The sequence below is a fragment of the Scardinius erythrophthalmus genome (genome assembly GCF_964197995.2).
Source record: "Scardinius erythrophthalmus genome assembly, chromosome: 4".
Taxonomy (NCBI): Eukaryota; Metazoa; Chordata; class Actinopteri; order Cypriniformes; family Leuciscidae; genus Scardinius; species Scardinius erythrophthalmus.
Window position 1 is genome coordinate 25,584,989 of NC_138224.1, and position 27,043 is coordinate 25,612,031.

General features: G+C 36.9%; 1 protein-coding gene across 1 annotated transcript; it reads right to left on the bottom strand.

Moving 5' to 3' along the window:
- Positions 1–3,620: 3,620 nt before the first annotated feature.
- On the bottom strand, positions 3,621–20,010 carry LOC308689520 (uncharacterized protein). Its single transcript, XM_081363265.1, has 3 exons — positions 19,939–20,010; positions 8,071–8,216; positions 3,621–5,253 (listed from the first exon to the last, which is right to left on the bottom strand). Exons 1-3 carry the CDS (start codon positions 19,971–19,973, stop codon positions 4,151–4,153), a joined length of 1,284 nt encoding a protein of 427 aa, XP_081219391.1. The 5' UTR covers positions 19,974–20,010; the 3' UTR covers positions 3,621–4,150.
- Positions 20,011–27,043: the final 7,033 nt, after the last annotated feature.

Genomic DNA, 27,043 nt, shown 5'->3' on the forward strand with positions numbered 1-27,043 from the left:
TTTTGTATCTCAATGTCGGTGAAATTTCCTTTTCTTTTTCTTTGCTCCTCCATTGATACGGCTAACGTTACAAGTTAACAAAACAGCGGAAGATAGTTTACAGCATAACCTAGCAACACACGTTGCTGGTCAACAACACATGAACGCGCAACGCTAAGACCAGGCGTAGTTAAGCCTAGGCTTAAGTTTGGTTGGTGCAACCGACGTTAGGTCAACTCTAAAGACTGGTCTTAACTAAGACCTACTTAGCAGTTATGACCAGGCTTAGTAAAGCCCTGTTGGTGCAACCGGCTCAGTCTTTAGAGTTGACCTAACGGTTGCACCAACCAAACTTAGTTAGTTATCATTTTTTTGTAATAGCCTACCTCGTTTTTATTTTTATTTCAGTTAACGACAATGTTTTTTCCCACCTAGTTTTAGTTTTTTCGTTTGTTTTCGTTAACGATTATAACCTTGGTGTGAATGTGTGTGTTCAAAAAAGAGACACAGTGTGTGGGCCCTATTTTAACGATCTAAGTGCGTGGTGCAAGTGCACTTAGAATCCACTTTTGCTAGTTTAACGACGGGAAAAATGGTCGGCGCGCCCAGCGCATGGTCTAAAAGGGTTGTCCCTATTCTCTTATGAGTAATGGGTGTGTTTTGGGCGTAACATGCAATAAACCAATCAGTCTCATCTCCCATTCCCTTAAAAAGCCAGTTGTGGATTCGCTATTTACATGGCAGAATTTGCAAGTGGAAAAACTGAATGCTTCTCTACTGAGGAAACGCATCTACCCGTGCACAAGGTTAAAACACGCAAGCAGACCATCTACGGGACAAAGTGTACGGGCGTTGTGGACCCGCCTATAGGTGCACATTACTAACGCGGTCTTTAAATAAAAAAATATTGCGCCATTGACTTTAGACCAGGTTTCAGTTGGTCAATGGCACAGTCTATTTCAGTTGCCTCAAAATAGCAACACGCCAACAATGTGCCTGAACACACCTCGTTTTCAAACCTGCATACCCATGATCGGCGAACAGACAGTGTTGGGAAGGATACTTTCAAAATGTATTCCGTTACAGAATACATGCCCAAAAACGTAATTTGTAACGTATTCCGTTACGTTACTCAATCTGAGTAATGTATTCTGAATACTTGGATTACTTCCACATTGAATTGCATTTTATAAGTGTCGACCATCAAATCCTGCTTAATAAACAGGCCTATTCTTGTGGGGTGGGGGTGCGGTGATGCGGTGGCCAATAAAGCACCTAAAAGCTGTCACAAAGAACCGGCAAAAGTAATAATCATGAATATGTCAAATATAGAAAGGAGAAATTGTAATTGTTTATTAATAAACAAGTGTTTTCTTTGTCAGTGTCGGCTACAAAGATGAAGTTGACGATGCTGACTCACGATCTTTACCCCCGTCTTAAAGTAAAAAGATGACTGTGAAAAAAAGCAGTATTTAATTAAATACATTTATGATGGTATTACTACATTTTATTTAATTAAATGCATTTATGGTGAAATTACTACGTTTTCAGATCAACCTGTGTTCATTTTGACCACGAAACATGCGCTGTCACTTTAATTCAGCGTTTGCGGCACAGCAGAAATAGACTCGGTGCGGAAACGATCGCTGCACTGCTGTATACGCAACTGGGACGGATAAACGGACCGCAGTGTGAAAGCTCTAATCTGTTAACTTGGGTACGGAAAACAAAAAAAAACGCACTGCAAACAGAGTAGGCTATGTGTGAAATGGGCATTGATTTATGAGACCAGCTCCAGTTCACGCGCTGGCGCCTCCTCGTCCTGATTATCTTTTGTCTGCTATATTTACTTCTTATTTAATCCAGGCAATTGGTTGATGAAACATTAATTAAAATTAAGATACAATTAATACAAAACGAAATTCACTTTAAAGAAAGGCTTTCTGCTTTTTGTTTGAGGTCTCTTTGAAAGTTTTAAAGCAGTCTGTTAGTGCTGCGTTCAGAGCGCTCGCGTCCGTAACGGAGAACTGTCACAACCGTAACATTGTTTTTTTTGTTTTTTTTTTTTCATAAATGCGAATACGAAAAATAAAATAGAATTAATATTTTATGTTCTTTGGAGAGCCATCCCTTCTTCATCCGGTGAGTAGTATTACTTTTGGTTTGCGCAGTGTAGCCTAATTCACAGAATAACAATATATATATATTTTGCCACCTAAAAGTTAAAGATTTTTTTGTGTCACGCATGTTTATTTCCCTCATATTAAATTTAAAACGCATGTAGACCGATATTTTTCTAATGTCTGGACTCCTTTATTAAGGGAGTATGGATATATAAACAGACGTTTCACTATTGGTATTAATGCATTTTCTGAGAATTTATATTTCAGGTTTTGACTGCACGTATAAAAAAAAAAAAAAAAAAAAAAAAAAAACGTAGGCCTACTTTAAGATGCTTCTTCAGATTTGAGGTGGAGTCTTTGGACGCTGAAAGGAGGTTGGTTGTTGGCAAGCAGAGGTTGCACTGCACAGTTATATTTCGTTCTCCCTTCTCTTTATTTAATGTGAAATACTGTTTGAATTTATAAGATATAACGCATTCTTGCCCAGGCTCTGTTGTTCCGGCTCCATCTCTACCTCTAGCTCCCGCTGCTCCTCTTCCGACTCCATTAATGGATTGTGACTGGTCACGCAAACCGTGCATTTTTTTCGTTTTCATATTGGGGCTTCTGGGAAATGCATGGAGTTGCCTTCATTTATTTAGAGAGTGAATAAACTCGTGAAACAGAGAAGTATCGTCATGTAATCCATTGATTTCAACAATGTAACTGTATTCTAAATACCAACTATTTAAATGGTAACTGTAACGGAATACAGTTACTCATAATTTGTATTCTGAATACGTAACGCCGGTACATGTATTCCGTTACTCCCCAACACTGAGCACAATAGACTACAGAAATGTCAGAAAAAATGTATTTTGTATTTAGTTAAAAATAAAAGCATAAATTGCTTCTTTACATTAACTATTTTTCGAACTGTTACGATTTTACCACCTAAAAAGGTAGCTGATTCATAAATCTCACTCCAGCCATGAAGCCAAAGTTGGCAACCCTGTAACAAACATGTATTCATTACTTCAATGAGCTCATTGTTTCTGCCTTAAATTATTACTGTTTAAAATAATACATTGTTAGCTAAGTGTGTGATTTGTCTATGTACATTTCTGAAACGCATAACTTAGACAGTCACCTCTGATAACAGATTACTCTAAATTGTAATGTAGATGCATTTTTTCTGTAAAGCAGCTTTGAAACAATATGTATTGTGAAAAGCACTATACAAATAAATGTGAAATATGAAAAATTTGGTACATTTAGCAATATAGCCAGAGAATTATGTGTATGATATTGATTACAATGCTATATTAACTACAGTCATGGTCAGAATTATTGGCACCCTTGGTAAATATGATCAAAGATGACTGGAAAAATAAATCTGCATGGTTTATCCTTTTGATCTTTCATTAAAAAATTTTGCATTCATTGAAGTGAAAGAATCTAAAGTAGGGGGAAAGTTTCATATTATGAAATAAACTTTTTTTTTCTAAAACACGTTGGCCACAATTATTCTTAGAAGTTTTTATGAGTAAAATATCTCTGAAGTATATTCCCATTCATATTTAAAAATGTTAGCACACCAGTGACTAAGAACATGAAATTGTCTAGCTTTGACTTTTTGTTTCACAGGAGTATGAATATGAGGAAACACAAAGGCCAAATTCCCTTAATGTTAATTAACATGAGTTCATGTTCAAGTAGCTATTAGTTCATGTTCAAGTAGCTATTAGTTCAGGCATTAGTACAAGATTATTCATGAACTGTTATTGCCCTACAATGTATTAATCAAAAATTAGGCAAAGTATAAAGAACTAAACAATGCAAATAAAAGACATGTTCAAGCTTTGTAGGAGTGTCACCTGCCACTTTAAACTGCAGAGCCATTTAAATCTCTCCCACATAAAGAACACAAATAGGGTCTCAAATCTGTGTGACTTTTCAAGTGTATCTGAAAGTGTAATGGCAAAAGATTTTTTTTTATTAAATTGATCACAATTAAATTGCCTTCCTCCAGAGTGAATGAGCAGGTGATGTTTGAAATTGCTCCTTTTCTAAACCTCGTCACACTCAGAACACTGCAATGTTTTTCCAGAATGACTTTGCAAATGATGTTTCAAGTCTCTTTGATATATGAAACGCTTTTCACACTGAAGACATGTAAAAGGCTTCTCTCCAGTGTGAAGTCTCGTGTGAGTCTTGAGGTTTCCTTTAAGTGTGAAACTCTTTCCACAGTGATGACACATGAAAGGCTTCTCTCCTGTGTGAGTTATTACGTGCTTCTGAAGCTGTTTCCTGTCTGTGAAATTCTGTCCACACTGATGACATATAAAACAGTTCTCTCTTAAGTGAATCCTCACGTGCTTATTAAGGGTTACTTTTTGTCTGAAACTCTTTCCACACTGATCACATATATACGGCTTCTCTCCAGTGTGAATTCTCATGTGATACCTAAGATATCCTTTTTGTGAGAAGCTCTTCTCACACAGTTCGCAGGTGTAAGGCTTCTCTCCAGTGTGAACTCTCATGTGGGATTCAAGTGATTTTTTACATGTAAAAATCATTCCACACTGAGGGCATGTCAAAATGTTCTCTCTTGAGTGAATTCTCATGTGGGAATTAAGGGTTACTTTACGTGTAAAACTCTTTCCACATTGATCACATGTGAAAGGCTTCTCTCCTGTATGAATGTTCATGTGACACCTAAAGCTTGGTTCTGCTATAAAACTATTTCCACACAGTTTGCAGGTGTAAGGCTTTTCTCCGGTATGAGTTTTTATGTGGTATTTAAGGGCTCCACTTTGAGTGAAACTCTTTCCACAATGTTGGCAGGTGAAAGGCTTCTCTCCAGTGTGAAGTCTCATGTGAACTTTAAGGCTTCCATTTTCAGCGAAACTTTTTCCACATTGTTGGCAGGTGTAAGGCTTTTCTCCATTGTGAACTCTCATGTGGACTTTAAGCTTTTCATGGTGACTGAAACTCTTTCCACACTGAAAGCAGGTGAAAAAACTTCTAGGAACTTTCCTTATAACGTTTTTTTGAGAGAAAGTATTTTCAGTCGGTGAGTCACTAAGACTAAGATATTTTTCTTCAGTTATCAAATCATGATCTTTCATTTCCTTCAGTACTTCACTCTCTTCTTTCAGTGTCATCAGATCTACGGCAGACAAATATAAATACAAGTTAAGTCATGTTTAATGGCACAAAGCCAAAGACATCAACACATTTAGACATTTAAAGCATCAAAACCAACAAAATGTATGCTAGATACCCAAAGCTAATGCACCTAGTTAACAGGTGTTAACTCAATATTTTCTCATTCAATTGCCTGCTGGTCCTATGGAACCTTGTTTACGCCACTGAATAAAAAAATAGAAAAGGTAATTGCACATTTTTATCTCACAATTCTGTCAGAATTGCATGATATAAATTCACAATTGCGAGTTATAAAGTCATAATTGTGTTAGATTAAAGGCCTGTTCACACCAAGGACAATAACTATAATGATAACGATAAAGATTAAAAATCGTTCTCCATATTTAAGAATAGCAGAGTTCACACCACAACTATAACGATAAAGATATTAGGAACGATATCGTTGAGATCACTTTCAGAATGAGATTTTCAGCTGTCGAATGATATAACACTGACAGCCAATCATAATCCACTTGAATTTAAAGGGCTCGCGCACATTTAAAATGGCAGGTGACATTGTGGTGAAGTTAATCGACGAGGTACAGAAAAATCCACCACTGTTTGACAAGTCAAGCCCCTTTTCAAGAAAATGGACATGGAAAACAATTGTTCATACCTTCTGAATAAATGGTGAGAAGTATTACTTCAAGTATCCAGCGCTCTTTTCGACAACATTTTCTTGCTTCCTTTGAAGTTGCGGTGGAAAAGACTAGGTGTTGTTTTTATTCCACTATATTGACTAAATCAGCTAAATTCACTATTAGATTACTAGATCGATTACACTAGCTTCACTCAAAACATAGCATGCTGAGGACATAGCATGATTTAAAGCCGTGTAAATGCAATAAGAACAGCAAAAACATGTTCAATGACGTTGTACACACATTGAAACCGCAGCGTGAGCTTAGAATAAACAGACAGTTATCGTTAGTTGGTGTGGATGCAAATATAGTTATTGTTCTTGGTCTGAACGGCCCTTAAAGGTACAATATGCAAGATTTTCTGCTGCTAGAGGGCGCTACATTCCAAACAACAACAACGGCATAGCTTGATTGCGATGTGAAGGAGCGTGGAATGCGTGCGTGGTAACTGTCATTTTCAACTCCACCGTGCCCGTGGATGTAAATCAGTCAGACGGGAATCGAAAAGTTGATTTTTATAAATGTTGTGTTTAATGACATGCTTTTATTTCATTAAAATGAATTAACCACAAGAAAAGTAAGGTTTATGTGGCAAGGGGGGCGTGATCTAGCAAAGTCTGTGACGGGAGAGAGGATCGGGAGACAGGTGCAGCGTAAGTGGGTCAAGTGCGAATAACAAACACCTGTGTCTTATTTCAGTGATTGGCGTGGAGAGATCGCATAAAAGGGACGGGGAAACCTCATTCATGGAGAGAGACACGCGGAGATCTGTGGGCTGAGAGTGCGAGTGCGGGAAGCACAAGGACATGATCGCTGTTACATTGGACTTTGCTGCTACAGCGCTGTGTGCGCGACTTTTTGTTGTTGTTTTTCTTTCATTTATAAGTAAATAAATACGCCCATAGCTCAGCAAGCCGACCCTGTCCTCTTCCTTCCTTGAATTTGAATTTTGTTACAGTTTAATACTAAATTGGTTATCATAGATGTTACTGTATTTGTTAAATTCATTGTTGTGATAACGCTGCAGTTTTACGTGTTCTAAACAATTGTTGTAAAAGTACCTTCGAACATACCCACATCATTTGCCAAAACACAAACCTAAAGCAATAATACCCGTACGTTGACGTTTACGGGACTTGTCTTTGTTGACAGAACCAGCTGCAATCCGTAAAGAATAATTGTGTTCCATAACGACTGCATGAAACAAGCTAACGTTTGTTGCTTGATAGACACTACAACTACAACTTCAGCATTTGTCCAGGACTCCACGCAGTACGAGCGGAAACCGAGGGTAATGCGGATATGACGCAATTGACTGGCGACTCCCAGCTTACCCCTGCTCACACGCCCCGTTTCCTTGGTTAGAATCGCAATTTTCTCATGATTTAAAAATAGTTGGAAACATTTGTGATATTGTAAGTAATCAACTTAACAAAATATATAACACTGGCCTTGTGATTTTGGGATATTTTAATGCAAAAATCTTACATATTGTACCTTTAAGAGTCGCAATTATCTTTTACATTTTTTTTTTATTATGTGGCGGAAACAAGCTTTCATTTGCATTAAGAGGAAAAAGCTGTCCATAACGCTCCTAAGGCAAGTCTCAATCCTGTATGATGTACTGTGTCCACTATTTTGATGTATGACTTCCTGGCAGATCCATAAGCTATACTCCTATAGTCCATTTTTGAATTAATAATTGTCCTATAAAGTCTCAACAGTGTGATCGCGATTAGTGATTTGTGAGATTGCGATGAACTGACAAAGAGACAGCGTTTTAGTGATTGTAAAGTGGCTTGCTAACAAGGCTTCAGCCTGTATAATCCATTGAATAAAACTATAATTTTTCATGATGACAAGAGGACCGATGGCCAAATTTGTGCACTTAAACTTTATTTCTGTGATTGTGTTGTTCAATAAATCACTTGTATCACTTCTTATTACTTAACTTTTAGGTTTTAAGAGATGGAAAAAAGATAAGAAAAGGAAATCGGCCAAACATATCTGCAATTTTTTTTAATAAATCGGCATCATATATTGGCCAGAGAAAAACCCATATCAGTCGACCTCTAGTCAGGAAGGGCTTACCGATTTGATAAGAAATGACTGAGTTCAGTTTTGATAATGAAACCCACCTGTTTGGTCCTCAGTATCTTCTTGTTTCACTCTTAATGTTTCTTCAATCTTCATGTCTTCACTCTCCTCTTTAATCAACGCCATCTTTATAATAGTGTCATGTGGATCTCTGGACTTTTTCTGTGTGTGTCTTGGACACTCTGTCCTGTTTAAGATGAGAATAATTAACAGAAAGAAATACAAATCCAAACTAAATCACTGGGTGCGTCTCAATCAGCTCTTTTAGTTTAGTAGTCAGTACGAGATTTCATTTTCAATTTCATGATGACTTTAATGCCCTTCCATGGCCTAATTAATTGGGATAACTTGATACCACTTTTTTATGTCAGATAACAGTACTGCAACCTTGAGTATCTGCCGGCATCTATACTAATTCTATTCCATCTTTTCTCCCCTTTAAAACAATGAATCTGTTAATAATACATTTTGTAGCAGCCCTTGGATCCAAAAGAGAGAGTCTCGACTGATGCATAAGGTGTTTCTTTATTTAGTTCGCCAAACCAGCATGACGTTCAACTTTCAATTCATCCTCACCTTAGCACCGTGAAAACTGTATTAAAAAACATACATACAGCAAACATTTCACACACTTGGTTTCACGGCTACAGACGTCATTACGTAAACAAACATTTAGGATGACAAACATTAATTACACAGCAAAATAAACCATACATATGTGCAAACAATATTCAGATTTATATATGAATAAAACATATCGTACCTCGCTGCGCTCACCAAGGAATGCAAACAATATACGATAGTCCTTTCTTCCGTCATGAAACGGGCGTCGAATTATTTAAGTTCACGAACAAACAATTCAAATAAAATCCATGTAGGCTCAAACACAGTTGCGTACCATTCACACCCGCCAGCTACCTTTTAAAAGCTCATCTTCTCTTGTGCAAACTACGGTGCCACCAAAGGGACAAATTTCAACATCACAGGTGCATAGGATTTCCGGTCAATCACATACAGATAACATTAAAGCGCATACAAATTATAGAATTATTTGAATAAAGTACAAACATTAAACAAATATTTTACCAATAACCCAACCCATATTTCATTTAATCAACAACATACATTAAACTCCAAAGTGGTCCTTTACACTCCCACCAATCATGTCATGATAATGCAACACCAAATAAATCCTACATGATTCTTAAGATCTTATAGACCATGCCCATGATCTTATAGTTTGCATGCCCTTCGTGTAACCTAACCATTCCTAACAAACTTAAATATGGAAAACCTAATATTCTACTTCCCCAAAAGGAATTCAAACATTACTCTTTAAAAAAAAAAATCAAAGATTAAATCTTTTAATTCCTTTTATAACTGTTTTAATTTTCCTAGCTTTTATTTTGTGGTTATTTAAATTATTTCCAGTGTAAAGCACTTTGAATTGCCATGGTGTATGAAATGTGCTATATAAATAAACTTGCCTTTTTATTTAGACTTTTTCTCTCAAACAGAACATTTAGCAGCATTTTTGACTGGTCAGAAATAGGGGTGGGCAATATACCAGTAGAGATCTGTCAACCGGTAGAGATTTAGGACTATCGTCTCTATCACAGTTATGCTCATGCGATGTTGCTGCGCGGTCACAAAAGCTCATCGTTTGCATGCGTTTTTAAGCATTATACCCCAGTTGTCTGTTTTTCCTAAGTGGAGTAGCGTCAAATTAATGAGTATAAATCCTTTAGTTTTAACATGCTCATGTGAATAGCTTTAATATACAGTAGTTCTGTTGTGTTTGTTTTATGTTTGTTCTGAGAATAGACATGACTTTTTCCTCACTGGAATTCCTACACAACTTGCAATTTTCTAAAACAACATTCGGAGACAATTTATACTACATTAAGGTAATTCTAAGATGGCATTCTATGCATTTGTCGTATATACTAAAGTCTGTCAATTATTATTAGAGCATCACTCTCAGGCAGAAAAACGCAAGGACCTTATAATTTTGCCAAGTGTGTCGGATGTGTTCAACGATTAGAATATAAAGCTTACAAAACGCTTATCGTAAACTAGCGCTAAGACCCAGAATCTGCCCTACCTAAATTTACGGCCAGGAGCAGCAACTGCCTGGCAATAGTGAGTATCCAGATTGTACAAAGAAACCTACTCCTGAATCTTTGTGTGCCTGCAAACTGCACTTGATGTGCAAGCTACTGTCTTGTGTGCATTATGATCAGCACATTAGTATAGAAGGGCGATTAACAAATGGCGTCAGTTATTTCTTTCCATCTTCTTGAATCCTTTTCAAATGTGTTGCATTTGTAAATGCTTGTGTTATCGACACATGCTTTGTGGAGGCACTTGTTGCTGGGAGCATGTCAGTCTCTCTCTTTTTTTGAGCCATGCACTGTGATGACAGTAAGATTCACAGAAAGATTCAGGAGCAGTTTGTTTGTGTTCTCCTCCGTGTTGCTTCCATGCCACTTACTAGATGGGGAAGAATCTCGCAACTCATTTTCTGTATGCATTTTCATCCCAGATGACCTACGATTGGGGCTTTCGCACCGGAGGAACCATTTCACAGTTCCTAGATCTAATGGCAGAAGTACCCGGATTTTGGCCTGTTCGCACCGAAGGAACGATTTTAGTTCTAGGAACTCCTTTTGGAGGAACTAATTTAGCTCTGACTTCAGAGTCGGGTCTAAACCAGCACTATAGGAACTACCAGCGACGTTAGTGTATGCTGATTGGTCAAACGCACGCGAAACACCAGCGCCATAAAAAAAGAAAAGAAACTGTGAACACAGATTATATCCTATATCTTTACTCCAGAAACTAACTCTACGAACATGGAAAAAAGTGATAGATGAGCCTCTTAACATTTACATAACATGATTATATATTTCTGCTCAGCTAGCAACACTGGACATCAACCACATGGCAAACGCTAATAATTTTTCAAATACCGTCTACTTTCTTTTTATAATAGTTCTATCTATTAACGTATTAGACAGGACTGTTAGACAGATCATAAACTAATGAGGATGAACAATGGGAGCACTGTGTGCTCAGGCTCTGGCATTCTCAACGCCATCAAAATAAAAGTCACAACAATAAACTCAGCTTATGTCACTACAGAGTTCCTACTGGCGGTGCGAATGCAACCAGAAAACGGGAACCATTAGCTCTCGGGGAACCACTCTGGTGGCTAGTTCCTATAACCAAGTTCCTAAAATCACCTGGTGGCAGGAGGCAGGGAATAATTTTAAATGTAGCCTTACACTGGTACATATGTTACTGTACAGTACAAACTAGCCGCGTTTCCAAAAACACTATTGTTACATAAATTGTACTTTAATCTCTATGGCACGTTTGATCAAGTCAAGAAAAAAAAGTCACCTTTATTTATATAGCGCTTTATAGATTTCAAATCAGCTTTACAGTGATGAACAGAAAAAATGATTTAATAATGCAAACAGAGTTCAATGCTTCAAAAGAGCTCTAACAAAAAAACAGTATCATTGTTCAGCAAGTCCTTTTAGTGTTGATTCAAATACGTTCAATAACTGTGTAAAGTTACTCAATTAGGAAATGAGTTCAATTCATATCAATAACTTATTTATGCTAACAAAATACCTAATATATGGGGATAATCTACCATAAATCCTAAGAGAATTATTTGTGGTGTTTTGTAAAACCCAGCTATAATGAGTTATTTTTACCTTTGTATGACTGAAGTATTCTACACAGTAAAACTGGTAGGTGTTTCTGTAAGGATTGTTGTTACCTGAACCTTTAAAATTAGCCCACCAATTGTAGTCAATTTGATTCAAACATGATAATTAGGCCATATTTTTGACTGGAGTTAAACCAGTTAATTTACGTTACCACATTAAGCACATTTTTATGGTTAAAAAAAATTCAGTGTACATTTTTTGTTGAGCAAAATAAAAATAATTAATGGATTTTAAGTAAAAACATTTAATTTCACAGAATCACCTTGATTTAACACCAACCAACCATTTTTTTTATTGGTTAGATCAAGACCATTGAGGGTAGTCGAAAGGTATGACATTTTCACTCATGTTTCCAAGTAAAAAAAAGAATGGTTGGCACATTTATTTGTAAGGTAACAGCCTGGGCCGGGTTTCCCGATAACGATGTATCTTAGCTCTTAAGAGCGCTTTCTACGTGCAAAGTTACGAACGCTCGCAGCAATTTCACGAGTGTTTCCCAAAAATGCACTTAACATGAACGCGCGAGAACGTGCTCTACGTGCTACTTAAGAGTCGCTGTCCATTCATGAAGTGCTGAAACATAACCTTATATGGAATCGCATTCTGAACGTTTAAAGTGTAAGTTGCAGGTTAAATTTTTCACGAAGTAATGCAATGTGTTTATTAAACATAAAGATAAGAACCGCCCACCATTGTTTTTTATACCAAAATGCTGATATAATATGAAAAGTTGGCACTTTTAACAGTGATTTTTACCGCTCCCGCTCCCTTCCACTAGATGGGGCGTGAAGTCATAAGAGGAACTCACTACCCAGCAAACACAAAACGTTTTTACAACGTTTCACAACGTTGTTTTTAGGTTGCAATTAGGTAATGTTGCAGTGCAACGTTTTAAAAACGTTTAAGAAACGTTTAAGAAACCACACCTAAAATAAAAAAAAGAATGTAACCAAAATAAAACGTTTTAGAAACGTTGTGAAAATACCAACCAGGTATGTTTTCTTTAGGTAGTCAAAAAAAACGTAAATATCACGTTCGTCTACTACGAAAACAAAACCAGACCAAAATGCAACTTTGGCGAGACGTTTTATTTAGGTGTTAAAATAACGTAGTCTGCACGTTGAAATAGGTTTAAAAGAAACGCCACGACAGTATTAATACAACCATGCCAAATCTCCAATGGTGCGTTTTCCCAGCAAACACAAAACATTTTACAACGTTTCACAACGTTGCTTTTTAATTAGGTAATGTTGCAGTTTTAAAAACGTTTAAGAAACCACACCTAAAATAAAAAAAATAATGTAACCAAAATAAAACGTTTTAGAAACGTTGTGAAAATACCAACCAGGTGTGTTTTCTTTAGGTAGTAAAAAAAACGTAAATATCACGTTCGTCTACTACGAAAACAAAACCAGACCAAAATGCAACTTTGGCGAGACGTTTTATTTAGGTGTTAAAATAACGTAGTCTGCACGTTGAAATAGGTTTTAAAAGAAACGTCACGACAGTATTAATACAACCATGCCAAATCTCCAATGGTAGGCTACGTTCTGTTTGTGTATAAAATACATTTTTACATTAAAGCGATTCTTCATTGACCGAGTAGCCTGACAGACGAGACCGCTGTAGGCAGCCTGAATATCAAGTATCAAAAGGACTTAGAGGTGATATAATGCTTAGGCTACTCTCAGTCGTCTCTTCTCATTTAATAGCCTATAAACTTTTGGAAAAATGTTAATGTCCTTGCATTCATGCAGCCTGAGGGTGACGCTCTAATGATGATTGACATACTTATAAAAAAATGTTCATATTATATCATGTAGTTTTTGCTATTTTCGTTTACCTCGTTTATCATTTCTAAAGGTAGACATATGTTATAAATAATGTATTATATATGATTTGAAACATTGTTTTACATTTTTAATGCTTTCATATTTTCATTCAATTTACAGTTTGCGATGGCCACAGGCCTACTATCCACTTAATAATATATCAGGTTTCATGATATTTTAGCAGATTATCAAATAATTCATTTCATCAATCTAAATGTAATTAAATGCTGCGTGACTTTTACGTATTTTAATGGGCGCGCGCGCTGAACATTCAAGCCGCATTTGAACTGGAGCGGAGAAGGGCGTTACCATGGAAACGAGGCAGCAGCTCAACCGACAATCAGCGAAACTCCGTCTATCACTGTTGTTTTAACAACTTTAAGGTAAGTTTAGTACATACAATTACACAAATAGTACATACAAATGTTTCTGAGACTTTCTTTCATGTAAATCACTCGCTTTCGTTGAATATTTACTTAATAGAAATGGTTTACAGTGTCTTCGAAAAAGTCCGTTAGCATCTAACTAACTTTAGCTAGCTAATGTTAGAGGTAACGTTAGGTTGACTAGACTTGAGCTGTAAGTTTGGGCTTTTAATCACTTATGTGTAGATGAGATATTTTTGTAAAGGTTTTGCTGACAATTGGTCAATGGATGAATGGGAATAAGCTAATTTATTTATATAAAAGTATATGCACTGTATGGTTAATTCATAGTTATCATATGACGTCCTCGCACCATTACGCCCACCTGGAGGGCAAAAACTAAGGCTTTCCTCCACTGCCCAGTCATTTTTATCAGGTTTGTAGTTAGCATTAATGTAGTAAAACAGTGTTATTAAAATATCAAATTAAATATGTAGCCTACCGCTTATTCATGATGCATACTTTGTACAGGTAAGCAGATGAACAGAGAACAAATTATTTACAACAAAATAATATTGTTTGTCTTCTCCCCTTTACAGTATTGTTTGCCATCTAGTTCTGATCACAGAGTTTATCTCCAAACCCAATAGAGAGCCTAAGTCCCTCCCCTTCCGGTCGACCACCATGGGACCTTATTTCGGAAAAATATTGTATGGTAGTCAATGGCGAGAGACAACAAATATTTTGATCTCGTTTGAATTGTGCCCTGATTTACACATATGATGTTTGTCAATTTAAAAGATACATTTTAAAGTCAAGAAAGTCGCAGCTTGATGTAAAACTGCTGAGGTATAAGACTGTGAAAATACGTAATTACAAAGACTACAAACCCAGAAGGCGCACATGCGACGTCATACCTTTTCTCTCAATGAATGAAGCTAACTTTACTGAAGCTAACGTCTGTCATTTTATTCTATAGTCTTACATTATAATCGTAACGTTACGCCGTCATGCCTGAGTGTTTTGAGCCAGAATACACACATACGAGCAACGGATCTTGTGACGTACATAGTGCGAGACGAGAGATGTAGTTCATTGAGCGATTTTTTCATAAAACTAAACGTTACTCTTCTGTTTTATGACAAACTGCGACTTTCTTGACTTTCATAATTACCTTTTAAATTGACAAACATCATATGTGTAGTTCAGGGCACAGTTCAGACGGAATAAAAAGATAAGTTATCTCTCGCCATTGACTTCCATACATATTTTTTCCGAAGTAAGGTCCCATGAGCCGGAAGCGGAGGGGCGGGACTTAGGCTCTCTATTCACCCTTCGCAGGGAGCTTGATTGACAGGCGATCTAACCAATCATAATCCGCCATCCGCCATTTTGTCCGACAAAGCAGTCAGGAGAGATAGCAGATTGACATGGGAGAATTTGAACTTGAAAAACGGAATGTACTGACGCCTTTCCGCGGTTAAAACAACATTCCTTCTTATGTTCATTCATGTTTATTTGATGCTATAAATTAACTAGAAGGAAGAGATGATCGATCGGTTCACCAGCAGCTTTAACTGATGCTCTAGTCTACAGCGATCTGTCAGACACATTTAAGAGCCACAAAACGGTATGTATCTTTTAAATTTCTTTTAAAAAATGACCAAATTTGAAAGGTGAGACTTTGTTTAATATGTTTAATATCAAAAGTAAACGAAAAGTAACCTGGTCTGTCCTGTCTGTCAGCGTGTTGTCAGTCTCCTCTCTGCTCCGCGATGTATTTTTCACTTCGTGAGAACATGGTGTGGCGTGAGAGCAGCGTGGCTTGTCGGGCATAGCGACAGTAACTAAGGGGGGCGGGTCTTTGCGAAGGGTCAATTAAGCAGACCTGAGCATCTGATCCAGGATCACCAGAAACTCTGCAGGACTTTGGTCTCAGTGTTCAGGTGTCCCAGTGATGTAAGTTCAGATCATATTGCAGGAGATCTCAACATTGTCTCTCAAGGTCCACTTACATGCAGAGCTTTACTCCAACTTAGTCCAGCACACCTGAACAAGCTAATCAAGGTGCTAAACTCTGGGTGCATATCACTCAGGTCTCTATCTCAGTAGTCAGTGGCCGTCTTTATCACAAAATCCTTACAGTGCACTGAAACATTCGCTCCCTAAAAACTCACTATGTTATCGGAAATTCTGAAGCACAAAACTTTTATCACATGAGACAGTTCGCTACAAAATGACATGTGATAGGTGATTTAAAACACAAACCAATATTATATTTCAGCATAAACATAACATCTCTAGACAGTTAATGTCTAATCAAGCAAACATTTACAATTTATTTATGACTGAAATCTTCCACAAGTATGTAGAGGGAAAACTCAAGTGTATACTTCACATTTTGGACAACCATTGTTTTTTTACATTTACATTTTGGTTATTGTTTTCTTTCTCACTTTAGATGCTGGAGAAAAAACAGCCAGGCTAAAGCATTCAAAGTGGAAACTTCTGTCGTGGCTCAATAATCCAGGATTGGGATGGTGGAAGGAGCAGATCAGAGATCAGGAAGAGATACTCGTGCCCCTGAGGAACTGATTCACCTAATGCGTCAAATTTAACCAAACATTTTCATCACTCACCTTCATGTCGTTGCAAACCTGTAAGACTTTCGTTCATCTTTGAAACACAAATGTAATCTAGATCTTTTTAATGAAATCTGATAGCTTTCTGGCCCTCCATTTCACAGTTTATGCTACTACAACTTTCAAGCTTCAGAAAGGTAGTAAAGACATTATAACAATAATCAATATGACTCCAGTGGTTTAACCTCAACTTTATGAAGTGAAGTAAATGCTGTGTGTGTGCAAAAAAAACCATTGCATCTTTATTCACAAAATATACGTCTCTGACACGTGTTCACGGAGCACCACGATTCATCAGTGTTGTGTTGGCGAGAGAGCCAGCGATCTCATGGCGCAACATGCGTTGGAGATACATAATTTGTGAATAAAGATGTAATTGTATGCGCACATAAGGTATCTGTTAAAAATATCTTCATTTGTGTTCTCCACAAAAGTCTTATGGGTTTGGAGCGACATGAGGGTAGGTAATTAATGACAGAATTTACATTTTTGTGTGAACTATCCCTTTACTGTTTTCTAATGTGGTTATAATTGGCCATTGTTCTGTTTTATAAATATTTTCAATATTTTAAAGATTTATTGTTTTGAAAAAAAAATTTATACAGAAAAGATAGATTAATTTGATCAAAAGTTGCAGTAAAAACTTTGAAATTGTTTTAAAAAAATTGTTTAAAATAAATGTTGCTCTTACTGAAAACTGTATCATAGTTTCCACAAAAATATGAAGCCGTACAACTGATAATAATCATAAATGTTATATATATATATATTAGATTGTATCATTATTTATTCTAGAATTAGTAATACATTACAGAAATGCACTCATTAATTAAAATCATTAATCATATATCAATCATATTGTGTTAATCAATAAATTCTAAAGAATTTGATTAACTTTTATGTTTTGTGTCCAGTGATTTTTCAATGTTTTTAACGGGTCCCAGAAAGAATTGTGTTTATAGCCCACTGGATCGATTACTCTTCACACTGGATTCTTTGAAGACGGACGTGGCAGCAGTTGCAAACACTTACAGGCTACATCCAAGGATGGAAACATCTCAGGTTTTAGTGATTAACACGTTTTTTCAGTGAATTTTTCGGGTGAACGTGGTAAAAACCAATAGGGAAAAAAGTACCACATGAGACGTGATATTTGACATTTTGAAAGTGTTGAACATGACGCATATCGTCGAAGCAACGTTAAAAAAACGTTTTTTTTACAAAACATTTCATCAATGGTGTGAAAATACGTGTTTATAACGTTAAAAAAGTTTCAGCCACGTTGTGAAAATACGTGTTTATAACGTTTAAAAAATGTTTCAGCCACGTTGTGAAAATACGTGTTTATAACGTTTAAAAAATGTTTCAGCCACGTTGTGAAAATACGTGTTTATAACGTTTAAAAAACCCGACATCTGTCGTATTAAATACGTAGGATAAAAACGTTGTGACAACTTTTTCACGACGTGAAAAAAACGTTTTTGCAACGTTTTTGTGTTTGCTGGGTAACTACAGAAAAGTTGGTTGTATGTTTTATTTGATAAAAAAAAATATGGATAAAATAACTCCATTGTAAACATACTCGTGTGTGCTGACTTCAAGGGGATCGTGATCCTGCCTGAAATAAGAATACGCTATTCGCAAAACAAACGGGTTCAGGCACGTCAGACCAGCCGGTCGCAGGTCGAGCTGTTCCAGTAAACAAAACGCGTTCACCTCACGGCAGCACACACACTCCACTGATGATAGCCCACATAAACACAGTGATGGGGACATCGATCTCTCTTTTTCTTTTCTGACAATAAACATCGCTAATTTAAATCGTGAGAAATTGATAACGCGTGGATTGAGGAAGGGTATTACATGACGTTTGAGGCGTCGATGAGACTAGCGATTGATGCCTGTGCAGTGTGTGCATCTCTAACGTTGCAGGCTTGCAGCTCTGATTTGACCTGACTTACTGTAAGTAAATAATGTCTTCAGTCGTTGTCCATCCTTGCTTTTCTACATGATGGCAATATTTTGAAAAGACTCGCTTGTTCCGTTATATTATCCGGGTTAAGTTTGCACCAGACTAGCTCTAACGTAGCTAACGTTACTCACCTGGCCAACCCTCCACTAATTCTCCTCACACCAAGCATTAATAACTCTTTGAGTGCCATGGCTCCCCTCTCTCACGCCTGACCGGTTAAAAATTGTAGGGCTGTGGTCCATAAAGAATTTGATGGTTTCCCACATCCTCAGTCGTTCTCCAAATAGCCACAATACAGTGAGAATCTAGCAGAGTATGGGTTGCGAGTTCCTCTTGTGACGTCATCACCCACAACTTACACTTTAACCTAATAATTGTCATCTGTTGTGGATTAGCAATCAAGACAAGTCTATATAAAGCACCTACAGGCGGAGGCACTGACAAAATGGCTGAAAAACAACAACAACAAAACACGAAAATACCTTTCAAAAAGATGAAATTAATGTCCTTTTAGAGGAGATAGAGCGAAACAAAGATGCAATTTTTAACAGATTTAAAGGATTTCTTTTATTTATTTTTTTGTTCATTCATTTAATTTTGATTAAAATTATTAGATTAAATTATTTCTATTTTTTTGTTTTGTTTTCTGACTTTTAATTATTTAATTTATACATTAATTTAACCAACAACAAAAAAGAGTAATAAAGTGTACAATAAAGTACAATCAAAACCTTATATTATAATCACATACATTTGAATAAAGTTTAAGTAATCTGCCGGTTGTCTTGCAGGTGTCCTCATAAATCTGTCTTCTTACGATGCACTTGGGGATGTACGATTACTCCAGAGCACTCGTAGATCTACGAAGATTTTCAAGTGCTACTTAAGCTACGATGCTTTTGGGAAACAGACCGTAATATTAAGATCAGTCGTACGATCGTTTTCACGATCAACTTAGGCTTACGATGCTTTTGGGAAACGCAGCCCTGGACAGCTTTGCTGAATTAATGTTGGACAACACTGTAGCAATCTACCTTAAAAAAAATATTGTATACTATTCACACACTATTCCTACAAAATAAATAGTAAATAGTACTGGGCAGTAAGTAGTGTGGGTTTTTGAAAACAGCCTATCTCACATTACTACTCGCCAGAGCCTGGATTCGTGATGATTCACGATATAGAGAACGAAATGAGACGCACCTTTTCTGTTACTTAAGATACTCACACAAATAAAACATCCCTTAATGTTATATAAAGCAGTACAACATTACATTCAATAATACTTAATTATTTTGCATTGATATAAAACAGTTTGCATTGATTTAAACGCCTTAAATGCTTAAAACACAAACCTTTTTTCTGTCAACAGACGCAGGTGGCGACGCATGCTTATGACGTCGCACTACATGACCAAAATAAAAGTCCTGTCAACACACTGCTCTGTCTTAAATCACAAAACTTTACAGAAACGTACATAATATTAAGAACCAATAATGAAAGATTGTGAGATTTTGTCTAAAAGTCAAAACTGTAATGTTTGGGTGCAGAAACCATTTATACATTAGTCCTACCTATATTAAAATGCAAATAGTGATAAATGGGGTTTACGTGTTAAAAAGAGTGTATGAGTTCAGAAAGCAGAGTTCATACATGTGTCAAATGAAACGAATAAGTGTGAGTGTATATTTTCTAATATAAAAATGTGGACATATTTAAGTCTAAAGACACTTGTAAATAGATGTAAATGTCTGAAATGACGATCTTCCAAGAATCAGAAGTAAATAATTAAAAGAAGCTATGAAACTGTTAGGTAATGTTATTAATTTGATACCAAAAAGTATTGATAATAAGTTCGGTCTAATGTGGAGTATTTCTCAGATGTTTTTTTTTTTTGTGTGTGTGTGTGAAATAAATGTAGTTATTTAATAGTAATTTAAGTCTACAATATCAGTTTGTGTGAGTTGCTAAAGGACATAGGTTTAATTTTAAGTTTGGGGACATAAAAGCAGAGCCTTCCACACACACACACACACACACACACACACACACACACACACACACACACACACACACAACCGTTCAAATGTTCGGGATCGGTATGTTTTTTTTAAAGGTTTTTAAAAGAAATCTCTTGGGCTTACCAAGGCTGCACTTATTTGATTAAAAATACAAAACAAACAGTAATATTGTGAAATATTATTACAATTTAAAATAACTGTTTTTTTTTTTTCATATTTTTTAAAATGTATTTTTTTTCCTGTGTTGGCAAAGATGAATTTTCAGCATTATTACTCCAGTCTTCAGTGTCACATGATCCTTCAGAAATCAGTCTAATATGCTATTTTGCTATTTAAAAAAAAAAAAAAAAAACATTTATTGTAAAATTATGAATGTCTTTACTGTCACTTTAGATCAATTTAATGCATCCTTGCCAAATAAAATTATTCATATCTTTCATTTCTTTTAAAGAAAAAATCTTACTGACCCCAAACTTTTGAATGGTATTGTATAATTTTACACAAGAGGGGCCACAATTAATACAAAGGGGCCATTGTTGTGTATTTATATGTAGAACAGCAATAAAACAGTGATACCTTATTATATTTTAATTGCATTTATTCACTGCTGTAAATCATAACAATCAAATACAATTTGTATTAACATTTCACTTTTTTAGAAGTAAAAAACTGTAATAAATAAAATAATCCAATGTATAAATAGAGAGTAGCTCACAAAAATAATAAAACTCAACATTAAGTTATAAACTTTACATAAATCTTCACAATCTTACATGTTGTCCAATACATGGGCAAAACAAAAAGACCAGGTTTAAAAAAAATAATAGAACAGCCTTATTTATATAAATCCAGAATTGTATTCATATAATAAATATACAAATAATTAATAAATATAACTGTAATATAAATTATATAATAATAATTATTAAAAATATATATTTTCGGGCCCTATCATATCCTATCCCTATCTCGGCGCAATGCAGCGCCAGGCAAGTGTTTTTTGCTGGTTTCAGTCGAACATAGTTATCATTTTACATCCTGCGCCACGTTTGTGGTTTATAATAGGTATTTGTATCTGGTTTATTTTAAAAAAGTACCATTCTGCGATTTTTATGGTTGCTAGCTGCTGAAATGTTTTACAAACTAATCCATATTTAATGATTTTGCCCATCTTGATTCAATGCTCAAAACTCCTAGATGGCTCAGTCTCTCATCCATTGTTGTTCTGATATGGTTTTTGATCAGCTTAAGTGCTGAAAAGCTATGTTCACACGCAGCACTACTTACAGGTGTTAAAATAGCTATCTTACACAGCCCGAAAAGCTCATGAAACACAGAAATACCACAAATTCAATGAGAGAAGTCATTAGTTTTTTTTCCCTTTCATTTCCAAAACCCTTTTAGTCTGATACAGTTCATGCTTCAAATCTTCAATATTTGATAATATATCATGCAAGAAATTGCTGCTTTTAGTGTGGAGTGCTTGGATTCCATGCATAATTTTTCAATTTCTCTTAGAGAATCTCCTTTGCAGCTCATTCATGATTTTCTTTCAGTCAATCACTGGACAGAATATATACCTTTTAAAGGCTTCCTTGTCACCTAAGTTCTCTACGTGCTCCAAGTTGAGGAAGTAATTATGGATCCACACAATTTACTGTCTCTTTTTTGCTTTTTCAAAACTGACATGGCACTTTACAGCCATTTCCTCCACCATCTTTTCACATGTCCTCAAAAAAGTTATCATCCCTGTCCTGCTGCAGTGTGTCAAGCAATGCTTCAACAAAATTAACAGCTTTTGCCAAGTCCATTGAAGGTGACTGGAGCATATCAGACAAAAATTGTGCTTGGCCAAGTATTATGTTGAAGATTGCCAAAAGCCCAATAAAAGTTAGATCAAGTTGTGCTAGATCAGTAGAAAAATGTCGTAAAAAGTGGAAATACTTGAGGGAGAGGGAGAATTCAGGTGCAGGGGCAGCAGGAGGCAGTCGGAGGTGGAAGTATATTTCCATCCTCAACTTCCTGGAGACATACATCACAGACAGGGACACCAGCAATTTCAGACAGAATATGTGATGTGATGAGGATGTCAGTGTAGTTGCTCTCCTTGAGTCTATAGCTGCGTTTTCACCGCAAAATTGTAATTTCGGTGGAAACATGGCTTATGGTAACACCAGTGGAGGTAGTGTAGCATACTACCTGAACCTCAATGTTAAAGTACTGCTACATCTGTTTTAATTGTGTAATAAGTGCTGCTATATATGTATAAAGAATTGTAGGACTGACATGTTAAATGAAAGGCAATTGTTATTTTTTCTGTCAATGGGAAGGAATTATTATTATTAATGTCAAAGGAAGGAATTATGATTATTATTAGTAGTATACTTTATCTGTATATATATTAATTTTCTTTTAATTAAATTTCTGATTTGTCCCCAACAGACATCAAATGAGAGCACACAGCATGATCTCCTAACTCCCCTAATGTGCCGCCACTCTGCATACCTGAAACTTCTCGCCAAACTCTTGCTCCAAAGAGAACGGCTGAGCCAGATATGACTGACTATCAATCCTGTGTCCTGAATGCCATTAATAACAAGCCAGATGATGAAGAGCATTTTCTTTTAAGTTTAGTTGGGGCATTGAGACCCCTTCCTCCACGCAGTCGATCTGAGGTTAAAATCAAATTTCAACAGATTTTACATGAAGCAGAATTTAAAGCAACACCATGTAAGTTTTGCTCTCGGGGTCCCCCTACAGTTGGGAAACAGTATTGTCTTCTACTACTGTCGTAAAATCTGTCATGGTTACACCAGGGGATACACGTGCCCATTTGTTGACAAGCCGATACCCCCGAACTCTGCAGAAGGAGTTCTCACGTCTTGGGCAGACTGCCTGCGTTGCGTGTGAAATGTCTTCATCCCAGGTACAGTGGCATATATTTCAGCATGTCATAAGAATATATTTTCATCGGTTTTATTTTTTTTAAACGCCAAAAGATCGCGTAGTTCACGTTTACAACTTACTTACTTAGGCCTTTAAATTCCCATAGGAACATAGGCCATCGGCAAAGCTCTTCCCTCCTCTCCGGTCTTGGGCCCTCTGCTCCAGATATAGCCACGTGAGCCCTTCTTTCTTCATCTCCTGTTCTGTGGTTCTTCTCCAGGTGATTCTCGGTCTGCCTCTCTTCCTCCTGCCCTGTGGGTTCCACGTCAGCACCTGTTTAGTGATTGATTTCTTTCTCCTGAGTGTGTGCCCTATCCACTTCCATATCCTCCTCCGGATTTGCATTTCTAATGGGTCTTGTTTGGTGTGTTCCCACAGGTTGGCGTTAGAGATGATGTTGGACCAGTATATTCCCAGGAGGCGTCTGAGGCACCGGTTGGTTAAGGTCTGCAGCTTATTGAGTATGGTGGTGGTAATTCTCCAGGTTTCTGAGCCATAAAGTAGAGTGGCCTTTACATTTGAGTTGAAGATTTGCAGTTTGGTCTTGAGTGACAAGTTTTTTGCCTTCCAAATATTGTTTAGCATGTTGAATGTTGTCCTTGCTTTTCCGATCCTGGCTTGGACATCGTCCTCCGTGCCACCTTCCCTTGAAGTGATGCTACCAAGGTATGTGAAACTGTTTACATCCTCTAGTGCATTTTGATCCATGGTTATGGGTGTTTTGTTCTTGCTGTTGATACGCAATACTTTAGTTTTTGATGAGTTTATTTTGAGACCGAGCAGAGCAGCAGTTTCCTCCAGTTTTCCTTATTTTTTCTGCATCTGTTGGTATGTGTGAGCCTGTAGTGCCAGATCATCAGCGAAATCGATGTCTTCTAGCTGCTCGGTCAAGCTCCACTGTATGCCGGTTTGTCTATTGTTGGTTGTTTCTTTCATCACCCAGTCTATGCAAAGGAGGAAAAGAAAGGGTGAGAGCAGGCACCCTTGCCGCACACCGGTCAAGACCTCAAATGCCTCCGATATACATCCTTCATCGAGGACTTTACATCTCGTCCCTTGGTAGGTGCTCCTTATGATGTTGATAGTCTTTGCTGGGATCCCATAATGAGCCATCAGTTTCCACAGATTTTCCTATCCACACTGTCAAAGGCTTTTTCGAAATCTATGAAATTCACATAGACAGGCGAGTTCCATTCGATGGACTGTTCAATAATAATCCTGAGGGAGGCAATTTGGTCTCCACAGGATCTGTTGTTCCTGAAGCCAGCCTGGTTTTCCCTCAGTTTCTCATCGACCCCCTTCAGGAGCCTCTCGAGCAGGATATGGTTGAGCACCTTCCCAGGTGTTGAAAGGAGCATTATTCCTCTGTAGTTTTTGCACTGCCGAAGGTCTCCTTTCTTGGGGATTTTCACGATGTGGCCATCTCTACAGTCAGATGGGACATTTTCTTCCTCCCAGATGGTTTTCATGAGGTGGTGGAGCATGTTGGTGGAGGTTTCAGTGTCGGCCTGTCGGCCTCACGTTTACAAGCCAGTGTCATTATAGTAGCCTATTGGCTACTGTTTTACAGAATGGATATGCTAATTCAATTCAATGTTTGTGTGGTATATAATAGCCATATATTGTCAATATTATAATATCAAGCCACCATAGATGAATCTGCAAAGTTGAAAAATCATATCATAATCAAATATTTGCATTATAACCTGAGGCAAGACACTTGCACCAGAAAAATAAATAAACAAACATGACTATCAGCCTGCAGTCATTAGGCTAGTTAGCCTAAAAGATGATTTTGTCCGTCTAATCATGTATTTTTTACTGCTAGCGATAGCATGCTAACCATCGAAAACTAGCATGTTAGCGTTTTCTAGCTACCAGATTGATAATTCGCTCCTCTACTAGCATTACTTTATTCATGAAGATAAATGGAGGACCAGATAGCTTCTGTAACATAGCCAGGCAGACAACAAATTCGAAAAACTAGAGATAGTATGCAAGCAATATACTTACTAGTAGGGGGAAGGGGAAGTGAGGTATGCCGTAAAGCAGTCAAATTTTGTAGTTCTTTTTGTGCTCGGGTTACTACCCAAACCCCGAAGTTCCGTAGTGCCAGTAAAAGCGATACAGACCACGTCAGGCTATGGCAGACGTGTCATTCAACCTATTGTAAGTTGATGTACCATCACAAGGGTCTTGGAAATATATTATGAAGGTTGAAAAACTCCATGGTGTTGCTTTAAAGGTCCTGTTCTTCGTGATCCCATGTTTCAAACTTTAGTTAGTGTGTAATGTTGTTGTTAGAGTATAAATAATATCTGTAAAATTATAAAGCTCAAAGTTCAATGCCAAGCGAGATATTTTATTTAACAGAAGTTGACTACAAAAAAAGGCTGGATTGGACTACACCCCTCTACTTCCTTCTTTAATGATGTCACTAGAACCGTAACCTCCGCCCACAGGAACACAGGCGTATTGATGGCGAAATGTCAACAGACATGGTTGATGTTTATCTATAATCGGATACCGCAAAAGTTTAATTCGAAGTTGTTAGTTTGCTCTGTCCATTTCACCACGGACTGTTTTTCTAACCTGGGATAATATCAAGCAGGCTTCTCTCAGCGTCTCATACTGACGAAGGGGACAATTTCAACTATATTCCAGCAAGCGGTAAGTAGTGATTTACTATGGAAGTAGCGATCAACTTCACATCGTTTCTCTTAGTAGGATGAAAATAATCTTACTTAAACTGTGATTAATATACAGAAAGCGATCAAAGAACAATCCCTTTCCAATCGCCCAAGCTGTCAATCACACAGCGCGAGTTTATCTGGACACTTGCCAAACCTCGTTATGAAATCAATGACGCTGTTAAACTGCACAACGAAGCTCTTACTGTATTTATATACCTCATGTTTGCATTGGTGAAATCATTAGTGAGTGCAGAAACTGCGTTGCAATGATAAGATCTTTCACGCGATCAACAGGCTGTCATCTGCTCAATGCTCATCATCACTGCAACCTTTTATGTGATGGGAATAGATCTAAATACTTAAAAAAACTTCTCACGATTCGTTAATCCCGATAGCTTTAATAGTAAAAACGTATAATAGCTGTAATAGTAAAAGTTTTCCAGATAGTTCCACATGTAATGCCAGATATTTCATATGCAAGCATGTCAGCCAATCACAGCAGAGGGCGTTTACACTGAAGTCTCACAGCAGACACGCCCCTTCAAACAGAGTGTTCAAACCAGGGAATGAAATCAGGCTAGGAAATATGCCTTTTATTTCTAAATTATAACAATTTTTGATCTAAAAAACATACTAACATTATAAGGGCACCCCTGGAAACATTATAAAATAATAAAAACAATCCATGGAATGGGAACTTTAATAATCAGTAAAACATTATCATGCATATATAAACATACAGACACACACACAAATTCACTTTGAAATAGACACAGCAAATTAATACATTTGTAACAATC